The sequence below is a fragment of the Equus asinus genome, chromosome 2 (assembly GCF_041296235.1).
Source record: "Equus asinus isolate D_3611 breed Donkey chromosome 2, EquAss-T2T_v2, whole genome shotgun sequence".
Classification (NCBI taxonomy): domain Eukaryota; kingdom Metazoa; phylum Chordata; class Mammalia; order Perissodactyla; family Equidae; genus Equus; species Equus asinus.
In genome coordinates this window covers 28,094,100-28,117,770 of record NC_091791.1, presented here as the reverse complement: position 1 = coordinate 28,117,770, position 23,671 = coordinate 28,094,100, and the positions used below count along the sequence as shown (strand labels likewise).

At 39.6% G+C, this 23,671-nt stretch overlaps 1 protein-coding gene across 2 annotated transcripts in view; it reads left to right on the top strand.

Moving 5' to 3' along the window:
* NOLC1 (nucleolar and coiled-body phosphoprotein 1) overlaps positions 1–23,146 on the top strand; it is a 46,278-nt gene extending 23,132 nt beyond the window's left edge. For both annotated transcript variants that reach the window (XM_070484425.1, XM_070484428.1), the window contains exon 13: positions 22,789–23,146. In XM_070484425.1, coding sequence (XP_070340526.1) covers positions 22,789–23,046 — 258 coding nt within the window. In that variant the 3' untranslated portion in view covers positions 23,047–23,146. The remainder of the gene's footprint in view (positions 1–22,788) is intronic.
* The last annotated feature ends 525 nt before the right edge of the window (positions 23,147–23,671 follow it).

Genomic DNA, 23,671 nt, shown 5'->3' with positions numbered 1-23,671 from the left:
CAGGCGGCCCAGTGTTTCGTCGGTTCGAATCCTGGGCGCGGACATGGCACTGCTCATCAGACCACGCTGAGGCAGCGTCCCACATGCCACAACTAGAGGAACCCACAACGAAGAATACACAACTATGTACCGGGGGGCTTTGGGGAGAAAAAGGAAAAATAAAAATCTTTTAAAAAAAAAAAAACACTTCAGATGGAGATAAGATTTAAATGTAAAACGTGAAATACTTTTATAATGTTTGAATGGGGAAGACCTTTCTAAGCATGGTATCAAAGCCGTAAGCCATGAGGAGAGAAAAGACCAAAAATTTTGACTACAGAAAAATGTAGGATATCTTTCCAGGGAGAAAAAACAAAGTCGAAAGACAGAAGACATATGGGAAAAATATTCACAAAATGTAAGATAGGCAAAGGACCATTTCCTTATCATGCAAAGAAATCTTATAAAAGAAAAATAAAACAATCCTATTAAAATTGGGTAAAAGACAGGAAATAGGTTGCAGAAAATGAAATAAAAATAGCCAATATAAAAAGATGGTCATCTACTCTAATACTTAAATAAATAGAAATTGACACATAGCAGAGGTGATTTGTACCTACAAGTTTGCCATCCTAGTAAGGGAGTGAGGAAATAGCCATTTTTTATATATTGGTGGTAAATGTGTAAATTGGTACACTTTTTATGAAGGGCAATTTGGCAATATCTTGAAATTTTAACTTTTATGTCCTTTGACCTAATAATTCCATTTCTAGGGAGAGGTGTTCTAGAGAATTACTCATACAAGTGGAAAATTATATATTTACAAGAGTCAATGCTGTGACAGAAAAGGATATTCAGTATTTGTTTTGTGCACCAACAGAGCAAGGGTAGCAAAATAAGGATAAAAAACAAATTTTGAAATAATTTGATATTCTAAAACAGCGTTGAGAAAATTAGCTTGAGAAAAATCAGCTTTGGTGGAATTTCTTTTTTTGTTTTTGAATTTTTATTTATTTTTTTTGTGTGAGGAAGATTGGCCCTGAGCTAACATCTATGCTGATCTTCCTCTTTTCGCTTGCAGAGGATTGTCACTGAGCTAACATCTGTGCCAGTCTTCCTCTATTTTATGTGGGATGCCGCCACAGCATGGATTGATTAGCGGTGCTAGGTCCATATGCGGGATCCAAACCTGTGAACCCTGGGCTGCTGAAGCAGAGCACGCAAACTTAACCACTACACCACTGGGCTGGCCCAGGTGGAATTTCTTACACTTGATTTAGCAATAATGGTGTTTTTATTTTTATTTTTTATATAGGGATAGGAAGGAGCATTGAAATCTTTCCAGTGTTTAATGCTTCTAAGGGTTTTCAATCCAACTTTAAAAACAATGTTCGGGGGCCGGCCCGGTGGTGCAGCGGTTAAGTGTGCATGTTCCGCTTCAGCGGCCAGGGGTTCGCTGGTTCAGATCCCGGGTGCAGACATGGCACCACTTGGCAAGCCCCACAACAAGGGACAGTGCTGACTGAGGTGGAAGAGGCAGAAATTCCTTTCTGGAGAGGAGAAAGCCACATTCTATCCATAGCACTTCCTGGCTGTGAGCAATCTTAAGGTACAAAACTTCCCCTGGAGGAGTAGGGGAATATCAGCGGGAGAGCTTTGCCATAATAAGCAGCTTTTGAACTTAGCACAACCAAGACGAGTGTCATAATATCTGGCTTTGCTGGCTGTTAACAACAATGGGGGATACCCCCAGAAAAGCTACTGAACATAAGAAAAAGAAAGCCTGCTTTTAAAAGGCCCCTACACATATTCATTCATTTCGGAAAGCAACCTAAAATCACCAGAAAGAAAGGTGCACAGTCCTTTAGTGAAGAGAGACTCAGTTGATAGGCTCTGGGTGCATCTCGGCAAGGCAGGAGGCAGCTGGGACCACCTCCCCAAGGACTGAGACATTTGCAGCAGCCATTATTGTGACCTCGTACAGGTGTGCTGACCCAGACACATTGAAGTTCTTCCCCTGGCCTCTTAGCACTGGAGTCTGCCCTACTCTCTAGAGCACTGATTTAATCCAGCTCAGCTAGAGCAGGCAGCTTGCCCTAAGGGCTGGTCCCACCCAGCAACAAGCCCTTGGGCAACTTGTGGGCCCACATAGGCTGGGGGCCTGGATCCTCTGCAGCTGGATGAGTGGGTCTGCCTCTGTGGGGCAGGGTGTATGCATGGGGCAGGACTGCGTTGATGGGATGTGTGGGCATGTGGGTGGTGGAGCTTCTCAGCTGCAGCAGACTTGTGCTTCTTAAGTAGCCACATAGGGGTTCAGCCCCACCTTCCAATACCTGAAACAATTGTATGCTGCCACACCTGTGGCTAGCCCCACCCAGCTGCACTACTGAAAGAGCTGACGACAGCCTTGCAGGCCAGAGGCCTACAGCAATTGTAAACCCCTGAGCCTAGCAACCAGCCACGCTGGGGGCCTACTCATTTAACACAAAAACTGCAGTAGAAATGTGCTATTAGACCTTGCAGCCAACTGTGCTGGGGCTCCTCCTACCTGACAAAGTGACTGAAGGGACAGTGGCATGCAGCTGAGCATTACAACCAGCCAGGGGAACAGCCTAGTCTCTGTGGGCACCTGCAGCAAGACCAACCCTGCCACAACAGAATGATACACGTAGCCCACATCGAGGACACTCCTGGAACATTTGGAACTGGTGATGAGAGGGAAGCACACTGCTGGGCCTCATAAGGAATCTCTTCCATAAGGCCACTTCTCCAAGATAGGGAGACATAGCTGATCTACCTAATACATAGATATAAGCACAGAGAAAGAGGCAGAATGAGGAGATAAAGGAATATGTTCCAAATAAGGAAACAGGACAGATCCTCAGAAAAAAAACTAAGCAAAACAGAGATAAACAATCTACCTGATAAAGAGTACAAACTAATAGGCATAAGGATGCTCACTGATATTGGGAGAAGAATGGATGAATACAGTGAGAACATCAACAAAGCACTGGAAAATATAAAAAAGAACCAATCAGAACTGAAGAATGCAATAATGGAAATGAAAATTCACTAGAGGGAATCAATAGCAGAGTAGATGATACAGAAGAATGGATCAGCGAGCTGGATGAAAGACTAGAGGAAATCACCCAAGCTAGAAGAAAAAAGATTAAAAATAATGAGGACTGGGGCCAGGTCTGTGGCTTAGTGGTTAACTTTGGAAAGCTCTGCTTTGGCAGCCTGGTTCAGTTTCTGGGCACAGACCTACACCACTCATTGGCGGCCATGCTGTGTTGATGACTCGCATACAAAATACAGGAAGATCAGCATAGATGTTAACTCAGGGCAAATCTTGCTCAGAAAAAAAAAGAGTGAAGACAGTCTAAGGGACCCATGAGGTAACATTAAGTGTACTAACTTCTGTATTATAGATGTCCCAGAAGGAGAAGAGAGAGATAAAGGGTCAGAGAATCTATTTTTTTCTAAGATTTTAATTTTTTTCCCTTTTTCTTCCCAAAGCCCCCCAACACATAGTTGTATATTCTTAGTTGTGGATCCTTCTAGTTGTGGCATGTGGGATACTGTCTCAGTATGGCTTGATGAGAAATGCCATGTCTGTGCCCAGGATCCAAACTGGCGAAACCGTGGGCCACCGCAGCGGACCGTGTGAACTTAACCACTCGGCCACGGGGCTGGCCCCAGCAGAGAATCTATTTGAAGAAATAATAGCTGGAAACTTTCATAGCCTAAGGAAGGAAACAGATATCCAGGTACAGGAAGCACAGAGAGCACCAAACAAGATGAACCCCAAAGAGGCCCACACCAAGACACATTATAATTAAAATGTTAAGAATTAAAGGTAAAGAGAGGGCTGGCACGGTGGTGCAGCGTTTAAGTGCCTACGTTCTGCTTCTTGGTGGCCTGGGGTTCACCAGTTTGGGTCCTGGGTGCAGACATGGCACTGCTTGGCATGCCATGCTGTGGTAGGCATCCCACATATAAAGTAGAGGAAGATGGGCATGGATGTTAGCTCATGGCCAGGCTTCCTCAGCAAAAAAAAAGAGGAGGACTGGCAGTAGTTAGCTCAGGGCTAATCTTCCTCAAAAAAAAAAAAAGTAAAGAGAGAATCCTAAAAGCAGCAAGAGAAAGGCAAAAAGTTACATACAGAGGAAACCCCTTAAGGCTATCAGCTGACTTCTCAGCAGAAACCTTACAGGCTAGGAGGGAGTGGCATGATATATTTAAAGTGCTGAAAGAAAAAAACCTACAGCCAAGAATACTCTACCAAGTTATAATTCAGGATGGAAGGAGAGATGAAGAGTTTTCCAGAAAAGCAAAAACTAAAGGAGTTTATCACCAATAAACCAGGCTTACAAGAAATGCTAAAGTGACTTAGTTAAGTGGAAAAGACCACAAATAGGAATAAGAAAATTATCAAAAAAAAACCCCAATAAAATTGCTAGTAAAGGCAAAAATACAGTAAAGGGAGCAGATCAACTAGCTGTGAAGCTAATATGAAGGTCAAAAGACAATAGCACTAAAATTATCTATTGCCATGATAAGAGGGTAATGGATACACAGGCACAAAAAAGAGGTTAAATATGATATCAAAAACATAAAATGTGGGAGGAGGAGAGTAAAAGAGTAGAGCTATTACCAAGAGGTCAAACTTAAGAGACCATCATCTTAATATAGATTGCTATATACATAGGTTATTTAATTAATTAATTTATTTTAAAGATTTTATTTTTCTTTTTTCTCCCCAAAGACCCCCGGTACATAGTTGTGTATTTTTAGTTGTGAGTCATTCTAGTTGTGGCATGTGGGATGCTGCCTCAGCATGGCTTGATGAGCGGTGCCATGTCCGAGCCCAGGATTCGAACTGGTGAAATCCTGGGCCACCAAAGTGGAGTGCATGAACTTAACCACTTGGCCATGGGGCCGGCCCCCATATGTAGGTTATTATATATGAATCTCATGGTAACTGCAAACCAGAAACCTATAATAAATACACAAAAAATTAAGAGAAAGGAACCCAAGCATAATACTAAAGAAAGCCATCAAACCACAAGGGGAGAGAGTGAAAGAAGAAGAAAGGAACAGAGAACTACTAAAACACCTAGAAAAAAAGTAACAAAATGGCAGTAAGTACATAGTTATCAATAGCTACTTTATTTATTTATTTATTTTTTGAAGAAGATTAGCCCTGAGCTAACTATTGCCAATCCTCCACTTTTTGCTGAGGAAGACTGGCCCTGAGCTAACATCCATGCCCATCTTCCTCTACTTTACATGTGGGATGCCTACCACAGCATGGCTTTTGCCAAGCGGTGCCATGTCCACACCCAGGATCCAAACCAGCGAACCCCAGGCAGCCGAAGCAGAATGTGCAAACTTAACTGCTGCACCACTGGGCTGGCCGCACTCAATAGCTACTTTAAATGTCAGTGGACTAAATGCTCCAATAAAAACACATGGGGTGGCTGATCAGATAAAAAACAAGACCCATATATATGCTGCATACAAGAGACACACTTCAGACCTAAAGACACTCACAAACTGAAAGTGAAGAGATGTAAAAAGATACTTCAGGCAAATGAAAATAAGAGAAAGCTGGGGTAGCAATACTTATATTGACAAAATAGACTATAAAACAAAAACTGTAGCAAGAGACAAAGAAGGGAACTACATAATGATAAAGGGAACAAGAGGACATAAAACTTGTAAACATTTGTACACCCAATATAGAAGCACCTAAATATATAAAGCAATTATTGACCAACATAGAAGGAGAAATTGACAGTAATATAATAGCAGTAGGGGACTTTAACACTCCCCTTACATCAATGAATAGATCATCCAAACAGAGGATCAGTAAGGAAACATTGGCCTAAATGACACATTAGACCAGATGTACGTAATAGAAATATACATAACATTCCATCCCCAAACTGCAAAATACACATTCTTTTCTTTCTTTCTTTCTTTCTTTTTTTTTGAGGAAGATTAGCCCTGAGCTAACATCTGCTGCCAATCCTCCTCTTTTTGCTGAGGAAGACTGGCCCTGAGCTAACATGCATGCCCATCTTCCTCTACTTTGTATGTGGGACGCCTACCACAGCATGGCTTGCCAAGCGATGCCATGTCTGCACCCGGGATCTGAACCAGCGAACCCCGGGCTGCCAAAGCGGAATGTGCAAACTTAACCACTGTGCCACCAGGCCAGCCCCTACACATTCTTTTCAAATGCACATGGAACATTCTCCAGGATAGATCACATATTAGGCCACAAAACAAGTCTCAATAAATTTCAGAAGATTGAAATTATACCAAGCATCTTTTCTGACCACAATGATATGAAACTGGAAATCAGCTACTGGAAGAAAATTGGAAAAGCCACAAATATGTGGAGATTAAAGAAAATGCTACTGAACAATGCTTGGGTCAATGAAGAAATCAAAGGAGAAATAAAAAAATACCTGGAGACAAATGAAGATAAAAATACAACATGACAAAATTTATGGGATACAGCGAAAGTTCTAAGATGGAAGTTTATAGCAATACAGGCCTACCTCAACAAACCAGAAAAATCTTAAATAAACAATCTAACAGTGCACCTAAAGGGACTGGAAAAAGAAGAACAAACAAAGCCCAAAATCAGAAGAAGAAAAGAAATAATAAAAATTAGAGCAGAAATAGAGACCAAAAAAACCAATAGAAAAAAATGAAACTAAGAGCTGGTTCTTTGAAAAGATAAACAAAATTGACAAGCCTTTAATCAGACTCACCAAGAAAAAAAGAGAGAAGGCTCAAATAAATAAAATCAGAAATGAAAGAGGAGAAATTACAACAGACACCTCAGAAATACAAAAGATTACAAAAGAATACTATGAAAAACTATATGCCAACAAATTGGATAATCTAGAAGAAATGGATTAATTCTTAGAATCATACAACCTTCCAAAACTGAATCAAGAAGAAATAGAGAATTTGAATAGAGCAATCACCAGTAAGGAGCTCAAAACAGTAATCAAAAATCTCCCCAAAAATAAAAGTCTAGGACCAGATGGCTTCCTGGTGATTTCTATCAAACACTCAAAGAACATTTAACACCTATTCTTCTCAAACTCTTCCCAAAAATTGAAGAGGAGGGGAAGATTACTAACTCATTCTACAGGCCAGCATTACTCTGATACCAAAACAAGACAAGAACAGCAACAGCAAAAAAGACAAGAACAACACAAAAAAAGAAAATTACAGGCCAATATCACTGATGAACATCGATGCAAAAATCCTCAACAAAATACTAGCAAATATTAAAAAGATCATAGGCCACAATCAAGTGGGATTTATTCCAGGGATGCAGGGATGGTTCAACATCTGCAAATCAATCAGTGTGATACACCACATTAACAAAATGAAGAATAAAAATCACATGATTGTCTCAATAGATGCAGAGAAAGCATTTGACAAGATACAACATCCATTCATGATAAAAACTCTAAATAAAATGTGTATAGAAGGAAAATACCTCAATGTAATAAAGGCCTTATATGACAAAGCGACAGCTAATATCATACTCAATGGAGAAAAACTGAAAGCTATCCCTCTAAGAACAAGAACCAGACAAAGATGCCCACTTTCACTACTCTTATTTAACATAGTATTGGAAGTTCTATCCAGAGCAATCTGGCAAGAAAAAGAAGGAAAAAGGATCCACATTGAAAAGGAAGAAGTGAAACTGTCACTATTTGCAGATGACATAATTTTATATATAGAAAACCCTAAAGAATCCACCAGAAAACCATTAAAAATCATAAATGAATACACTGAAGTTGCAGGATGTAAAATCAACATACAAAAATCAGTTGCATTTCTATACTCACAGTGAAGTAACAGAAAGAGAAATTAAGAATACAATCCCATTTACAATTGCAACAAAAAGAATAAAATACCTAGGAATAAATTTAACCAAAGAGGTGAAAGACCTGTACACTGAAAACTATAAAACATTGTTGACAGAAATTAAAGAAGACACAAAGAAATGGAAAGATATTCTGTGCTCTTGGATTAGAAGAATTAGCATAGTTAAAATGTCCACACTTCCTAAAGCAATCTACAGATTCAATGCAATCCCTATCAAAGTTCCAATGACATTTTTCACAGAAATAGAACAAAGAATCATAAAACTTATATGGTACCAAAAAAAGACCCCAAATAGCCAAAGGAATCCTGAGAAAAAAAGAACAAAGCTGGAGGCATCACACTCCCTGAATTCAAAATATACTACAAAACTATGGTAATCAAAACAGCATGGTACTGGCACAAAAACAGGCACACAGATCAGTGGAACAGAATCAAGAGCCCAGAAATAAATCTGCACATCTGCGGGCAGTTAATTTTCGATAAGGGAGCCAAGAACATACAATGGAGAAAGGAAAGTCTATTTAATAAATGTGGACAGCCACATGAAAAGAATGAAAGTAGACCATTATCTTATACCATACACAAAAATTAACTCAAAATGGATTAAAGACTTGAATGTAAGACCCGAAACCATTAAACTTCTAGAAGAAAGCATAGGCAGTGTGTTCTTTGACATTGGTCATAGCAGCATATGTTCAAATACCATGTCTGACCAGGCAAGGGAAACAATAGAAAAAATAAACAAATGGGACTACATCAAACTAAATAGCTTCTGGGCCGGCTCCGTGGCCGAGTGGTTGAATTCATGTGCTCCCCTTCGGGGGCCCAGGGTTTCGCCGGTTTGGATCCTGGGCGCGGACATGGCACTGCTCGTCCGGCCATGCTGAGGCGGCATCATGCATGCCATGGCTGGAAGGACCCACAACTAAAAACACACAACTATGTACCGGGGGGCTTTGGGGTGAGGAGGAAAAAATAAAATCTTAAAAAAAAAAAAAAAAGCTTCTGCACAGCAAAGGAAACAATCAACAAAATGAAAAGACAACCTAACAATTGGGAGAAGATATTTGCAAACCATACATCTGATAAGGGGTTAATATCCAAAATATATAAAGAACTCATACATCTCAACAACAAGAAAACAAACAACCCAATTAAAAATTGGGTAGGGGCCGGCCCGGTGGCACAGCAAAGTTCACATGTTCTGCTTCAGCAGCCCGGGTTTCACCAGTTTGGATCCTGGGTGCAGACATGGCACTGCTTGGCAAGCCATGCTGTGGTAGGCGTCCCACATATAAAGTAGAGGAAGATGGACATGGGTGTTAGCTCAGGGCCAGTCTTCCTCAGCAAAAAGAGGAGGATTGGTGGCAGATGTTAGCTCAGGGCTAATCCTCCTCCTCAAAAAAAAATTGGGCAAAAGATCTGAACAGACATTTTTCCAAAGAATATATACAGTTGGCCAACAGGCACATAAAAAGATGTTCAACATCACTAATTAGTAGGGAAATGAAATCAAAACTACAATGATATATCATCTCATGCCCATCAGAATGGGTATAATTAACAAGACAAGAAATAAGTGTTAGAGAGGATGTGCAGAAAAGGGTATTCTCATACAGTGATGGTGGGAATGCAAACTGGTGCAGCCACTATAGAAAACAGTATGGAGGTTCCTCAAAAAGTTAAGAATAGGAGGGCCAGCCTGGTGGGATAGTGGTTAAGTTAGCACACTCCCACTTTGGCAGCCTGGGATTTGCAGGTTCAGAGCCTGGGCACAGACCTGCACACTGCTCATCAAGCTGTACTGTGGCAGCATCCCACATACAAAATAGAGGAAGATTGGTACAGATATTGACTCAGGGCCAATCTTCCTCACACACACACACAAAATTAAGAATAGAACTACCATATGAGCCAGCTATTTCGCTGCTGGGTATTTATCCAAATAACATAGAAACACAAATGTGTGAAGATATATGCACCCCTATGTTCATTGCAGCATTATTCACAATAGCCAAGACTTGGAAACAATCTAAGTGCCCATCAAGGGATGAATGGATAAAAAAGATATGGTATATATACAATAGAATACTACTCAGCCATAAAAAAGATGAAATCTTTCCATTTGCAACAAAATGGATGGACCTGTAGGGTATTATGCTAAGTGAAATAAGTCAGAGGGAAAAAGTCAAATACCATGTGATCTCACTCATAAATAGAAGATAAAAACAATAATGACAACAAACAAGCATATAGATACAGAGATTAGATTGGTGGTTACCAGAAGGGAAGTTGGGAGAGAGGAGGGGGAAAAGGGTGACTGTGTATGGTGTATGGATGTGTGTGGTGATGGATGGTAATTAGTCTTTGGGTGGTGAACATGATGTAATTGACACAGAAATTGAAATATAATGATGTACACCTGAAATTTATATAACTTTATAAACCAATATTACCTCAATAAAAAAAAAGTCGGGGGGCCGGCCTGGTGGCACAGTCGTTAAGTTCGCACTTTCCACTTCTCATCGGCCTGGGGTTCACCGGTTTGGATCCTGGGTGCAGACATGGCACTGCTTGGCAAAAGCCATGCTGTGGTAGGCGTCCCACATATAAAGTAGAGGAAGATGGGCATGGATGTTAGCTCAGGGCCAGTCTTCCTCAGCAAAAGGAGGATTGGCAGTAGTTAGCTCAGGGCTAATCTTCCTCAAAAAAAAAAAAAAAGTGGGGGCCAGCCCCAGTGGCCTAGTGATTAAGTTTGGCATGCTTCACTTCAGTGGCCCAGGTTCGGTTCCTGGGTGCAGACCTACATCATTTATCTGTCAGTGGCCATGCTGTGGCAGTGGCTCACATACAAAAAGAGGAAGATTGGCAGCAGACGTTATCTCAGAGCGAATCTTACTCAGCAAAAATATAATAATAGAATATAAATAAAACTTTTAAAAAATTAAATTAAAAAAGTGAGGTAAATGGAGGTAAGTATGCTCTTGTAATGAGGCATATTATAATCTCCGAAGTAATCACTTGGAGCATAATAAAAGAAATCACAATTAAAAAGCCAAACAGGATGGAAAAAATAGAGTGAAAATTACTTTATTAATCCAGAGCCAGCCCTGATAGCCTAGTTGCTAAAGTTGGCTTGTGCCACTTTGGTGGCCTGGGTTTGATTCCCAGGCATGGAACCACACCACCTGTCTGTCAGTAGCCATGATGTGGTGGCAGCTCACATAGAGGAACTAAAAGGTCTTACAACTAGAATATATAACTATGTACTGGGCCTTTGGGGAAGGGGAAAAAAAAGGAGAGGAAGATTGGCAACAGATGTTAGCTCAGGGTGACTCTTTCCAAGAAAAAAAAAAATTAATCTAAAAGGAGATGAGATAGGAAGAACAAAGGAACAAATAACAGATGAGAAAAATAGAAAATACATAGCAAGATGGTAGTTTTAAGTCTATCTATATCAATAGTTACATTAAATGTGAATAGTCTAAGCACTCCAATAAAAAGCACTCCAGTAAAAAAGAATGTCAGGGGCCGGCCTGGTGGTGCAGCTGTTAAGTTTGCACCTTCCGCTTCAGCGGCCCGGGGTTCACTGGTTCGGATCCTGGGTGCGGACATGGCACCGCTTGGCAAAAGCCATGCTGTGGTAGGCGTCCCACATATAAAGTAGAGGAAGATGGGCACGGATGTTAGCTCAGGGCCAGCGTTTCTCAGCAAAAAGAGGAGGACTGGCAGCAGTTAGCTCAGGGCTAATCTTCCTCAAAAAAAAAAAAAATAGATAAAATAAAAATAAAAAAGAATGTCAGTTTGCATATAAATAACAAAAAACAAACCCACTTACATGCTGCTTATAGGAAACACAAGTTGGTATAACATTCAAAATCCATTTGATACAATCACCAATTAACAAAATAAAGGAGAAAAACGTGATTTAGACCATTCTCTGTCTTTTAAATCAATAGACTTTATATTTTAGAGAAATTTTAGGTTCCCAGGAAAATGGAGCAGAAAGAACAGAGAGTTCCCATGTACTCTCTGATCCTATGTACACACAGCCTCCACTACTATCAACATCCCACATCACAATGGTACATTAATTACAATCAATGAATCTACATTAACAGATCATTATCCCCCAAAGTCCATACTTTACGTTAGGGTTCACACTTTGTGTTGTATGTTCTATGGGTTTTGACAAATGTATAATGACATGTATCCACCATTATGGTATCATACACAGTAGTTTCACTGCCCTAAAAATGCTCTGTGCACCACCTATTCATCCTTCCTCCTCCGCAACCCCTGGCAACCACTGATCTTTTCATTGTCTCCATGGTTTTGCCTTTTCCAGAATGTCACATTATTTGAATCATACAGTGTGCAGCATTTTCAGATTGGCTTCTTTCACTTACTCACATGCATTTAAAGTTTCCCCATGTCTTTTCATGCTTTAATAGCTCATTTCTTTTTTTTAATCACTGAATAATATTCCATTGTATGGATGCACTACTCATTTCTTGAAGGACTTCTTGGTTGTTTCCAAGTTTTGGCAATTATATAAAGCTGCTATAAAGGTTTGGGTGCAGGTTTTTTTGTGTAGACATAAGTTTTCAACTCATCTGGGTAAATACCAGGGAGTGCGATTGCTGGATTGTATGGTAAGAATAAGTTTAGTTTTGTATTAAACTGCCAAACTGTCTTCCAAAGTGACTCTACCACTTTGCATTCCCTCCAGCAATGAACGAGAGTTCCTGTTGCTTTATATCCTTGTCAGCATTTGGTGTTGTCAGTATTTTGGATTTTAGCTCCTTTCATAGGTGTCTTTTCTTTCTTTCTTTCTTTCTTTCTTTCTTTTTTTGTGAGGAAGATTGTTGCTGAGCTAACTCCTGTTTCCAATCTTCCTATTTTTGCTTTGAGGAAGATTGTTGCTGAGCTAACATCTGTGCCAATCTTCCTCTACTTTATGTAGAATGCTGCTACAGCGTGGCTTGATGAGGAGTGCTAGGTCTGTGCCCGGGATCTGAACCTCTGAACCCAGGGCTGCTGAAGCAGAGCATGCAAGCTTAACCACTATGTCACCAGGACAGCCCGTCTGTTGTTTTTTTTTTTTTAATATAAGCATTTGGTGCTGTAAATTTCGCTCTAGGAAGTACTTTTTTTAAAAAAGATTTTATTTTTTTCTTTTTTCTCCCCAAAGCCCCCTGGTAGATAGTTGTATATTCTTTGTTGTGGGTCCTTCTAGTTGTGGCATGTGGGACGCTGCCTCAGCGTGGTTTGATGAGCAGTGCCATGTCCGCGCCCAGGATTTGAACCAATGAAACACGGGGCCGCCTGCAGCGGAGCGCGCAAACTTAACCACTTGGCCACGGGGCCAGCCCGCCTCTAGGAAGTACTTTTGCTGCATCCTGCACATTTTAATATGTTATATTTCCATTGTCACTTAGGTTCAGAATATTTTATAATTGCCCTTGAGAGATCTTCTTTGATTCATGGGTTTAGAAGTTTGTTATTTAATTTCCAAATATTTGAGGAATTTTTCTGATGTCTTTCTATTATTGATTCCTAGTTTAATTTCATTGTGGTAAGAGAGAACAGAATTTGTACATCTTGAATCCTTTTATAATTGAGATTTATTTTATGGCCTAGAATATGGTCTATCTTGGTAAGTGTTCCATGAGTACCTGAGAAGAATGTGTATTCTGGAGTTTAGTGGAGTGTTTATAAATGTCAGTTAGGTCAAAGTGATTGATAGTGTTCTTCAAATCTATATCATTACTGATTTTCTGTCTAGTTTTTGTATCAGTTACTTAGGGAAAAGTGTCAAAATCTCCAACTATAATTGTGGATTTGTCTATTTCTTATTTTCAGTATAGCCTCTTTAGCTTTCATTTAATTCTTATTTGTATAATATACATTTTCCCATCTCTTTACTTTTAACTATATTCCTTTATATTTAAGTGAGTTTCTTGTAGACAACATATAGTTGGGTTTTAGTTTTTTACACAATCTGAGCATCCTTGCCTTTTAATTGGGGGCGCTTACAACATCTACATTTAGTGTAATTATCAATATGGTTGAGTTTGAAGCTAACATACTGCTGTTTATTTCTTATTTGTCCCATCTTCTCTGTTCCTTTGTTCTTGTTTCCTTGCTTTCCTTTGGATTGAATATTTTTTGTGATTCCATTTTGTCTCCACTGTTGGCAAATAAAGTTATACCTTTATTTCTTAGTTGTTGCTCTAGAGTTTATAAAATACATTTTAAATATCAGTCTACCTTCAGATAATATATCACTTCATGTGTAGTATAAGGACATTACAGTAGTATACTTTCATTTTTTCCCTCTCATTCTTTGTGCTATTGTGGTCATACATTTTGCTTTTACATGTACTATAAACCCCATTGTTGTCACTTTTGTTTTAAAGAGCCAACTTTTTTTTTTTTTTTTTTTTGAGGAGGACTAGCCCTGAGCTAACATCCATGCCCATCTTCCTCTATTTTACACATGGGACGCCTACCACAGCATGAATTTTTGCCAAGTGGTGCCAGGTCTGCACCCAAGATCTGAACCGGCGAACCCCAGGCCACTGAGAATTGGAACGTGCACACTTAACCATTGTGCCACTGGGCCAGCCTCCCAACTATCTTTTGAAGAGATTAAAGATTAATGTCTTTGACATTTATCCATATATTTGCTATTTCTGGCACTCTTCATTCTGTTGTGTAGATCCAAATTTCTACATGGTATCATTTCCTTCTGCCTGGAGAACTTCCTTTAACATTTCTTGTAGAGCATGATTTTTCTCATTCATCAAAACTCTTATGATGTATTTCCTCATCTTTTGTTTGTCTAAAAAATAGTTCATGTTGCTTTCATTTTGTTAGTGTGGTAAAATATACATAGCATAAAATTTGCCATTTTAAGAACTTTGAAGTTTAGAATTCAGTGGCATTAATTATATCCACAATGTTATACAACCATCACCACTATTTCTAAAACTTGTTCATCACTCTAAACAGAAACCCTACCCATTAAGCAGCAAATCCCCATTACCCCCACTTCCCACCCCTAGTAACCTCTGATCTACTTTCTGTCTCTGTGAATTTGCCTTTTTTACATATTTCATCTAAGTGGAAACATACATTATTTATCCTTTTGTGTCTGGCTTCTTTCACTTAGCATAACATTTATAAGGTTCAACCGTGTTGTAGCAGGTTCATTTCTTTGTATGCCTGAGTAATATCTCATTGTTTGTATATACCACATTTTGGGTTTTCACAACCTTTTTTTTTTTTTTAAACTATGACACAATGCATTTTATTATGCATACTTGTTATTTTAGACTTATTGAAAGATCTTTTAGACTTATTTAGCCATCAATTTATATCACATGCCATTCTTGTACCTATATAAAAAGGAAAATATAAGTGAAGTAAATTGGTTAAGGTATTTCTAAAATTTCCTCACATTTGAAGTTTCCCTTTTTTATTTTTTTAATTAAGATTATCATAGTTAACAACCTTGTGAAATTTCAGTTGTACATTATTGTTAGTCATGTTGTAGGTACACCACTTCACCCTTTGTGCCCTTCCCCCCTTTCCCCTGGTAACCACTGATCAGTTCTCTTTGTCTATGGGTTTTCTCAACCTTTTGCCTATTGTGACTAATGTTGCAATGAATATTTGCCTGCAAGTATCTGAGTTCCTATTTTCAGTTAGTTTGGGTTTGTACCTAGGAGTGGAATTGCTGAATTATATGATAATTCTATGTTTAACTTTTTGAGGAACTGTGTCTTCATTTTTGAATGATAATTTTACTGGGTAAAGAATTTTAGATTGACAGGTTTGTGTCTTTCAGTACTCTAAAGATATTTTTCTTCTGTCCTCTAGTTTTCATAGTTTCTGATAAGTCTGTTGTCATTCTTACATTTATTCTTCTGTAAGTACTATGTCTTTTTCCTCTGGCTGCTTTTAATATTTTCTCTTTTTCACTGGTTTTAGAAATTTCATTATGAAATGGTTCAGTGTGATTTTATTTAGGTTTATTCTGCTTGGGATTCATTGAGCTTCTTGGATCTGTGGATTTATAGCTTTCAACAAGTTTGGAAATTTTCTGGCCATTTTATCTTTAAATATTTTTTCTAAAGCTATTCTCACCCATCTTCTTTCCTTATGGGATCCTTGTGGTATAGTATTCATATATCAGTCTGCTTAATATTATTCCATGCATATGGTGCTCTGTTCATTTTTCTCATAGCCAAAAAGTGGAAACAACCGAAGTGTCCATCGACAGATGACTGGATAAACAAAATGTGCTATATGCACACAATGGAATATTAGTCAGCCATAAAAGGAATGAAGCTCTGATACATGGTACAACATGGATGAATCTCGTAAGCATTATGCCAAGTGAAAAGAGCCAGATACAAACAGATAAATATTGTATGATTCCACTAGTAAGACATATGTAGAATAAGCAAATTCACAGAGATGGAAAGTAGATTAGAGGTTATCAGGGGCTTAGGGGTGAGAGGAATGGGAAATTGTTGGTTAATGGATACAGAGTTTCTGTTTGGAGTTATAAAAAAGTTTTGGAGGGGCCGGCCCCATGGCTGAGTGGTTAAGTTTGTGTGCTCTGCTTTGGTGGCCCAGGGTTTTGCCAGTTCGGATCCCGGGCGTGGACCTAGCACCACTCATCAAGCCATGCTGAGGCAGCATCCCACCTAGCAGAGCCAGAAGGACCTACAACTAGACTATACAACTACATACTAGGGGGCTTTGGGAAGAAGAAGAAGGGAAAAAAAAAAAGATTGGCAACAGATATTGACTCAGGGCCAACCTTAAAAAAAAATAAGAAGTTTTGGAAATCAACAGTGGTGATGGTTTCAGAACATTGTGAGCGTAATTAACGCCACTGAATTGTACACTTAAAAATGGTTAAAGTCCAAATTTTATGTTAGATATATTTCATAACAGTTAAAAAAAAAAGAGAGAGTGCTTTGGCAGCTGTGAAGAAATCAGACTATAGGTCAAGGTTACAGCAGGAATCCAGGTTAAAGAAGATGTTCTGTTTACCCTTTCAGGTCCACTCTATCCTGCTCTGTGCTTTGTGAAGCTGTGTTGACTGATTAACCACCTCCTAGGCCATCTGGCTTCTGGTTGAAGGTGGCCAATGAGGAGTACTGGCCAAAGCAGAGCACTGGCACAAGATCAGAGGGTGTGAGGAGACTGAGGTTGGGGTATTCTCCTGGCTCCCAGTCTGCAGGGTTGCTGTGGCCATCTGTATTCCTTGATGAAAAGTCACGGCTCCTGTCAGGCAGCCCTCTCCACAAAGCTCTCCCTGTCTCTGTAGTCTAGTAATGGCTCCCTTCACTCATTCCTTCTAGAGGTAGAGTGGCCACTACTAGTGCATTTGTATTTCCCTATGCCAGTTTATTAGTTTAATAATTCCTTCATTTAACTTCCCTAGAATTACCCAGTTTGAGTGTGCTATCAGTTTCCTGCCTTAGATCAGGGTGGGTGTAGTACAGAGAACCATGGATATATTGGAGGTAGAGCCTTGAGGCTTTGATAGATTGGATGGTGTGACAGACATGGCCCCTGGCTTTCAGAAAGGTTCTCATAACTTTGGGGAGACAGGACACACAGTCTAGAAAAAAATGCAAGATTCAGACTCATATCGACTAATTATAGTCCAGCTATAGACTCAAGTTCCAAAATGGTTGGAACCAGTTGCTCGATGCACTAACCCATCTATTTCCCTGCTTTGGGGACAGAATTGACTCTTCTCCAAACTCTCCGATATGCGGGAGAGAAATTGGAGGGAGGTGGTTGTTTTCCACAGAGGAGTCAGAAAAGTGAAGTGTCCAAAGGAAGCAGTGAAATAGAGGTTCTTGGAAATGATCCCAGGAAAAGGTCTAATCAGTTGGGTGAAGTGATTCAGACACTGGCTTGCAGTGGCTCAGCCCTCCCACCCTGGTGATCTGGAGATGAATGAGAACAGCAGAACGTGGAGATGTTCAGGCCTCAGGGTTAATGGAGCAACACCCTGTTACATCCAGCAGCTGTCCTCCTCTGCCTATTCCATTCCAGGACAAAATGGGGGAGATTTCTCATCACAGACCCTACATCAGTTGTACCTCCCAACTATTTCCTCACTCTTCCTCTTTTCCCTGAATGCCTTTCACCCTCCCTGCCTCTTGCAGCTGCTGAAAGGCACACATCAACCTACATCCCTGCTAGGTGGCAGAGCATCTGAGGTGGAGGTGCTACCCACACACTTCAGAGTTTCCCCAGTCAGACTGGAAACCTTTAATGTCCTTCCTGGCTTATTTCCCTTTGATTCCACACAGAGAACTCTGATTAGGGTGTCTCCTACAACGTGATCCTTAGGTCTTGGGCTCTGGAAGCTGCTTGTTGGTTCAGCCTTTCAGACCAAGGCCCCTTGAGTGGGTGTGGCCAGTACAGTAAACTCTCTTTCTTTCTGGTCACACTTACTTTATTCCTACAAGAAAGACTTATCACTTCATCTTACTCCCTATCATGCTGCAAGGATCTAGGCATCCTTTAGACATTCACAGCTTCTAACTAGATGTATGATTTCAAGACTTTGCTTAACTTCTGTATTCCTCAAGTTGTTATTAAGTTCTTAGCCAAGGCCTGGCACATGGCAAAACTCAGTAAATGTTAGTTGTTGTTATTATTATATTTTAAAAATATCAATATGTTCATGTAACTGGTATGACCCACTTCACCAAATTTGAGTCTAAAAAATGGTCACATTTCTCTCTTTAAAATTCGGAGTCTAAATTCAGTTTATTTTTATACCTGTTTTATTTTATTTTAGTTACTTATTTCTTAACTATGTATTATATGCACCCAGAAAAATTCCAAAAACGTAAAAAGCCCCACTACTTCTCTTAAACACCTATTTCACCTCCTCACAAAGGGCACTCTTACCAATTCCTTCCTTAGACTTCGAGAGATATTCTAGGCAATTACAGACACAGACATTTTTTCCTTGTACAAATACTAACCATAACACTATCTCTTGGAGAGCTTTTCAAATCAGTTCTTACTGAGTTGCCTAATTCTTCCCCTTTTTTTTCAGATTCTCCCCAAATTTATTTATAAATTTGGTATAATTTTAATAAAATAAGATTCATCCATTTAAACATTTTACAGTTTAATAAGTTTTGGCAATTGTATAGAGTCATGTAACAATCACTACAATTAAGATATAAAACGTTTCCATCATACTAAAAAGTTCCCTTTCCCCATTGCAATCAACCTCACCTAACACCCAACACCTGACACCTAGCTCTACACAAACACTGACCTGCTTTCTGCCACTGTAGTTTTGCTTTTTCTCGAATTTCATATAAATGGCCTCATATAATATGTGGCCTTTTGGCTTCTTTCATTCAGCATAATGTTTTTGAGATTCATCCATGTTGCCGCACATATCAATATCTCATTTCTTTTTAGTGCAGGGTAGTATTGCATAATAAAGAAATTGTTGATTCAATTACCAGTTGAGAAATATTTAGTTTGTTCCACTTTGTGCTTATTATAAATAGTGCTATTTTCATCTTGGTCTTTGTGTGGACAGATATTCACACCTGTTCTTGGGTAACTACCTAAGAGTAGGATTGCTAGGTCAAAAGGTAGTGTATGTTTAACTGCCAAACTATTTCTCAAGTGTCCATACCATTTTGCAATCTCATCTACAATGTGTTGGAGTTCTAGTTTGCTTTGTTCTTTATAACAGCTGGAATGTAAATGCTGGACAAAAAAAGCAATAAATCGAAAGTAGCAAATGTTAACAATTGGTGAATCTGGATGAAGAGTCGATAGATGTTCATTTTACTATTCTTTCCATTTTTCTTTAAATTAAAAAAATTTTTTTTAAATGCTAAGCTGGGAGAAAAACTAAATTGCATATTATATGGTATTGGACTGATTCTAAAGTTTATCTGGCAGGGTAAATTTGTAAGGAGAGCCAAGACAATTTTGAAAATGAAGGAGAATGGGTCCTACTAGATATTAAAACTATCCCTAAAACGATAGTAATTGAAACATAGTTTATTGTCACAGACAAACACCTCCCAGATGAATCATACAGGGCGTCTACAAACAGGGTCATGTGGCTACAGATATTGGTTTACAATAAAGGTGGAATTTTTTTTTTAAGATTTTTTATTTTTCTCCCCAAAGCCCCCCGGTACATAGTTGTATATTTCGTTGTGGGTCTTTCTAGCTGTGGCATGTGGGACGCTGCCTCAGCGTGGTCTGATGAGCAGTGCCATGTCCGCGCCCAGGATTCGAACCAACGAAACACTGGGCCGCCTGCAGCGGAGCGCGCGAACTTAACCACTCGGCCACGGGGCCAGCCGCAATAAAGGTGGAATTTTAAAATCAGAGTGGGTTAATATGATGATGAGACCTGACTATTTATAAAAAAAAATTAATGGAGTCCTATTCCATCCCATTTACAAATTTGAATTCAGAAAATACCAAATGTAAATATATTATACATGATTTTTTAAATACGTTTAGGATAGGCATAACATTCCTAAGCAAGAAGTAAAGTCCAAAAGCAATTATATTTTGCCACATAAAATGTAAAAATTCTGTAGGGTTAAAAATAACAAACAATATATCTGTGCATGTGTATGTATGTGCATGCTCAGTCATTTGTCTTGCTGAGTTTCCCATGGTATAGATTTTGCTGATTGCATCTCCATGGTATCATCTAACATGTTTCTCTTTCCCTTCTATTCACTTTAAACTGATAGTCACATCTAAAGTCTTGATCAGATTCAGATTTTATGTGTGTGTGTGTGTGTGTGTGTGTGTGAGGAAGATTGGCCCTAAGCTAACATCTGTTGCCAATCTTCCCCCTTTTTTTTTTCTCTCCCTCAAGCCCCAGTACATAGTTGTATATCATAGCTGTAAGTCTTTCTAATTCCTCTATGTGGGATGCTGCCACAGCATGGCTTGATGAGCAGTGTGTAGGTCCACACCCAGGATCTGAACTGGTAAACCCCAGGCCGCCAAAGTAGAACATGCAAAATTAACCACTACACCACCTGGCCGGCCCCTGATTTTTTTTAAAAGCAAGGCTACTTTCTAAATGATGTTGCATGCTTCTATCAGAGGGAATATAATTTCTTTGTCTCTTTTTTTGCAATGTTATCAACTATTGATGAGCTTTTCCTAGATCCATTAATTCATTAGGGGTTGCCAACTGGGTGATGTTTTAATTTCTACTGTTTTACTTTCTATCATTTCTGCTGTGTTTATTGGTTGGAATACTTCTATAAGGAGATACTTCCTCTGATCACCTATTCAGTTACCCTGAGATAATCAGTTTGTATAGGGAAAGCATAACAAATGTTCATTCTTTTTTCTTTACCAATTTTCAAAATAATGAGTTGATTCCCTACCATCCTTCAAAAGTGACCAATAAAGTGGGTTTTATAGTATCATTATGAATAAACAGATTTAATCCTATTTGATGTTTCAATCCGTTGCAGCTGTTACTCTTACTGATGCTCAAATGGTACATCTTTTGGCCAGTGCGAGTTTATTTAGGTTGGCTCCTGAGTCCTTTTGATACACTAGTTGTCTTCGTTAACTTCTTTGTTTCCTGATATGACAAGATATTTTAGGCTCATTTTCTACAATTCCTGCTCCAGACCAGGAGTCAGCTATCTCCAAGGAGTCCAGGTTATTTTTAACAGGAAATGATCTTTAAAAACAACAACGTGGGTGCTGGGGATGCTCATTGGTTTTGCATTGCTCTTTTCAGCTGACAGAGCTAGAAAATATAATTATTTTTAAAAAAGGTAAAATACATCATGAGTTCATACTGACACTTCCAATTCAAAATTATGCTACAGAGTTTTTACTTAATATCATCAATCTTACATCGGTATCTTCTATCAACAGTATAAAAAATCTCAGTTCTCAGTAACAGCAACATCATTATTATTTGATATCTCCCACAGTACACAGTCTCAGAGCAACAATGACAATAACAACCACCAACAATAAAATTACTAAAAACAATTTGAGATTTTTTTTTTTTAGTTTCTTTTTGTCCTTGGGGCATATTTGACTGCGGATGTGTAGTCAAATTAATGTAGTTCAGTTACCTGAGAGAGTTCTTCTTTGTATAGTGATACCACCAATTCAATACATAGTTAGATTCATTTAATTTCATTTTACTTTCTATTCGAGGGGATTACTTTTATATTTTCATGTTTTGTCAGATTTATTGAGGTATTCATATATAACAAAGGTATTCATATATAACAAAGTTCACCAGTTTTTAGTATGCAAGGAGTTTGGACAAACATATGCAGCTGTGTAACCATCACCACAATGTTTCATCACCCCCAAAATTTCCCTCATGACTCTTTGTACTTGATTTCCTCCCAACATCCCTTGGCCCCTGTATACGATTCAATGGATTTTGGTATATTACATTATTCATTTTTTAAAATCATGGTAAAATATATATGACAAAAATTTGTCATTTAACCATTTTTAAGTGTATATTTCAGTGGCACTAATTACATTCACAATGTTGTGCAACCATCATCTCTATTTCCAAAAATTCTTCATCACCCCAAATGTTACAGGCTCTTAACATCAGCCCTGATATCAGTTCCTCCACATTGAACCCAGCATATATGGGGTTAAAACTAAAACCCACCACCCCCTTTCCTGCTTCTCTAGCTCCACTCATATGTAAATACCTGTTTCTTTAAACTTGGACTCCTTGAGCTTTACAACTAAATGGGAGTTACGAATTGTGAAAAGCCCAGGTGGCCTGGAGTTGGAGGCACACTAAAGTTTAGCTAATCATGTGTCCTTGAGTTTGCCAGGAAAGCCGCTGTCTCAAGGATATCAAGGAGCGGAGGCTTCCCAGACCTCAACTCCTACTCCCGGCGCTGGAACCCGCCTCAAACAAGAAGACCAGACAATGGCGAAGGACGCCCACCTGCCATCCTCCTATCTCACCCTCCCCCCCCGCCTGGCTGCAAGCAGCCTCTCATGGCCAAACGCAGGCTGGTGGGAAAATGCCAAACTGCACAAGCTACATGCGCCCCCTCCCCTCCCCAAAACCCCAAATAAAAATCCCTGCCCATTCCTCATCGGAGAGCTAGCAATTTTTGAGGCACGAGCCCCTGCTTTGCTCCCTGTGCCTGGCATAGTAAAAACCTTTCCTCTTCCACTCAAGACTCTGTTCTTGTTATTTGGATTGGCATCGGGTTCAGAGACCGAACTTTCGGTTACAAATTTGGCGACCCAGATGGGACCTGTGGGTGGCCCCTACTGAGACCCTCTTGGCTTGATCGGATGCTCCAGAGTCGTACTCCGCGACTGCCCCAATAGGGGAAGTGGAGGGTTGGAGGAAGACTCAGGGAGGCCAGATCGCCGAGGGCCGGTGCTTAGTTGGTGGGACTTCATCCCAGGTCGAATCCAGGTCGCCTCCCTTGGCCCGACTCCGCGGAGCACCAGGGACATCTGGAGGGGCCGCTGCAGCAGCTGCCAAAGCCCATTTTGCTTTGGGAGTCTTCCCTCCTGCCTCCTCCCAGGGCGACTGTTCGGACCTCTGGTTACCAGGGAAGCTATCTTGAGGAAAAGGAAAGTGCATTTGTTTGAAGTCGCCACGACGCCCCGGCCAAATTTTGGTAAGTCCCCCGGGTGTGCACAACCGAGGTCCCTTGTCCTTGCTCATTTGGGAAGATCTGCACAG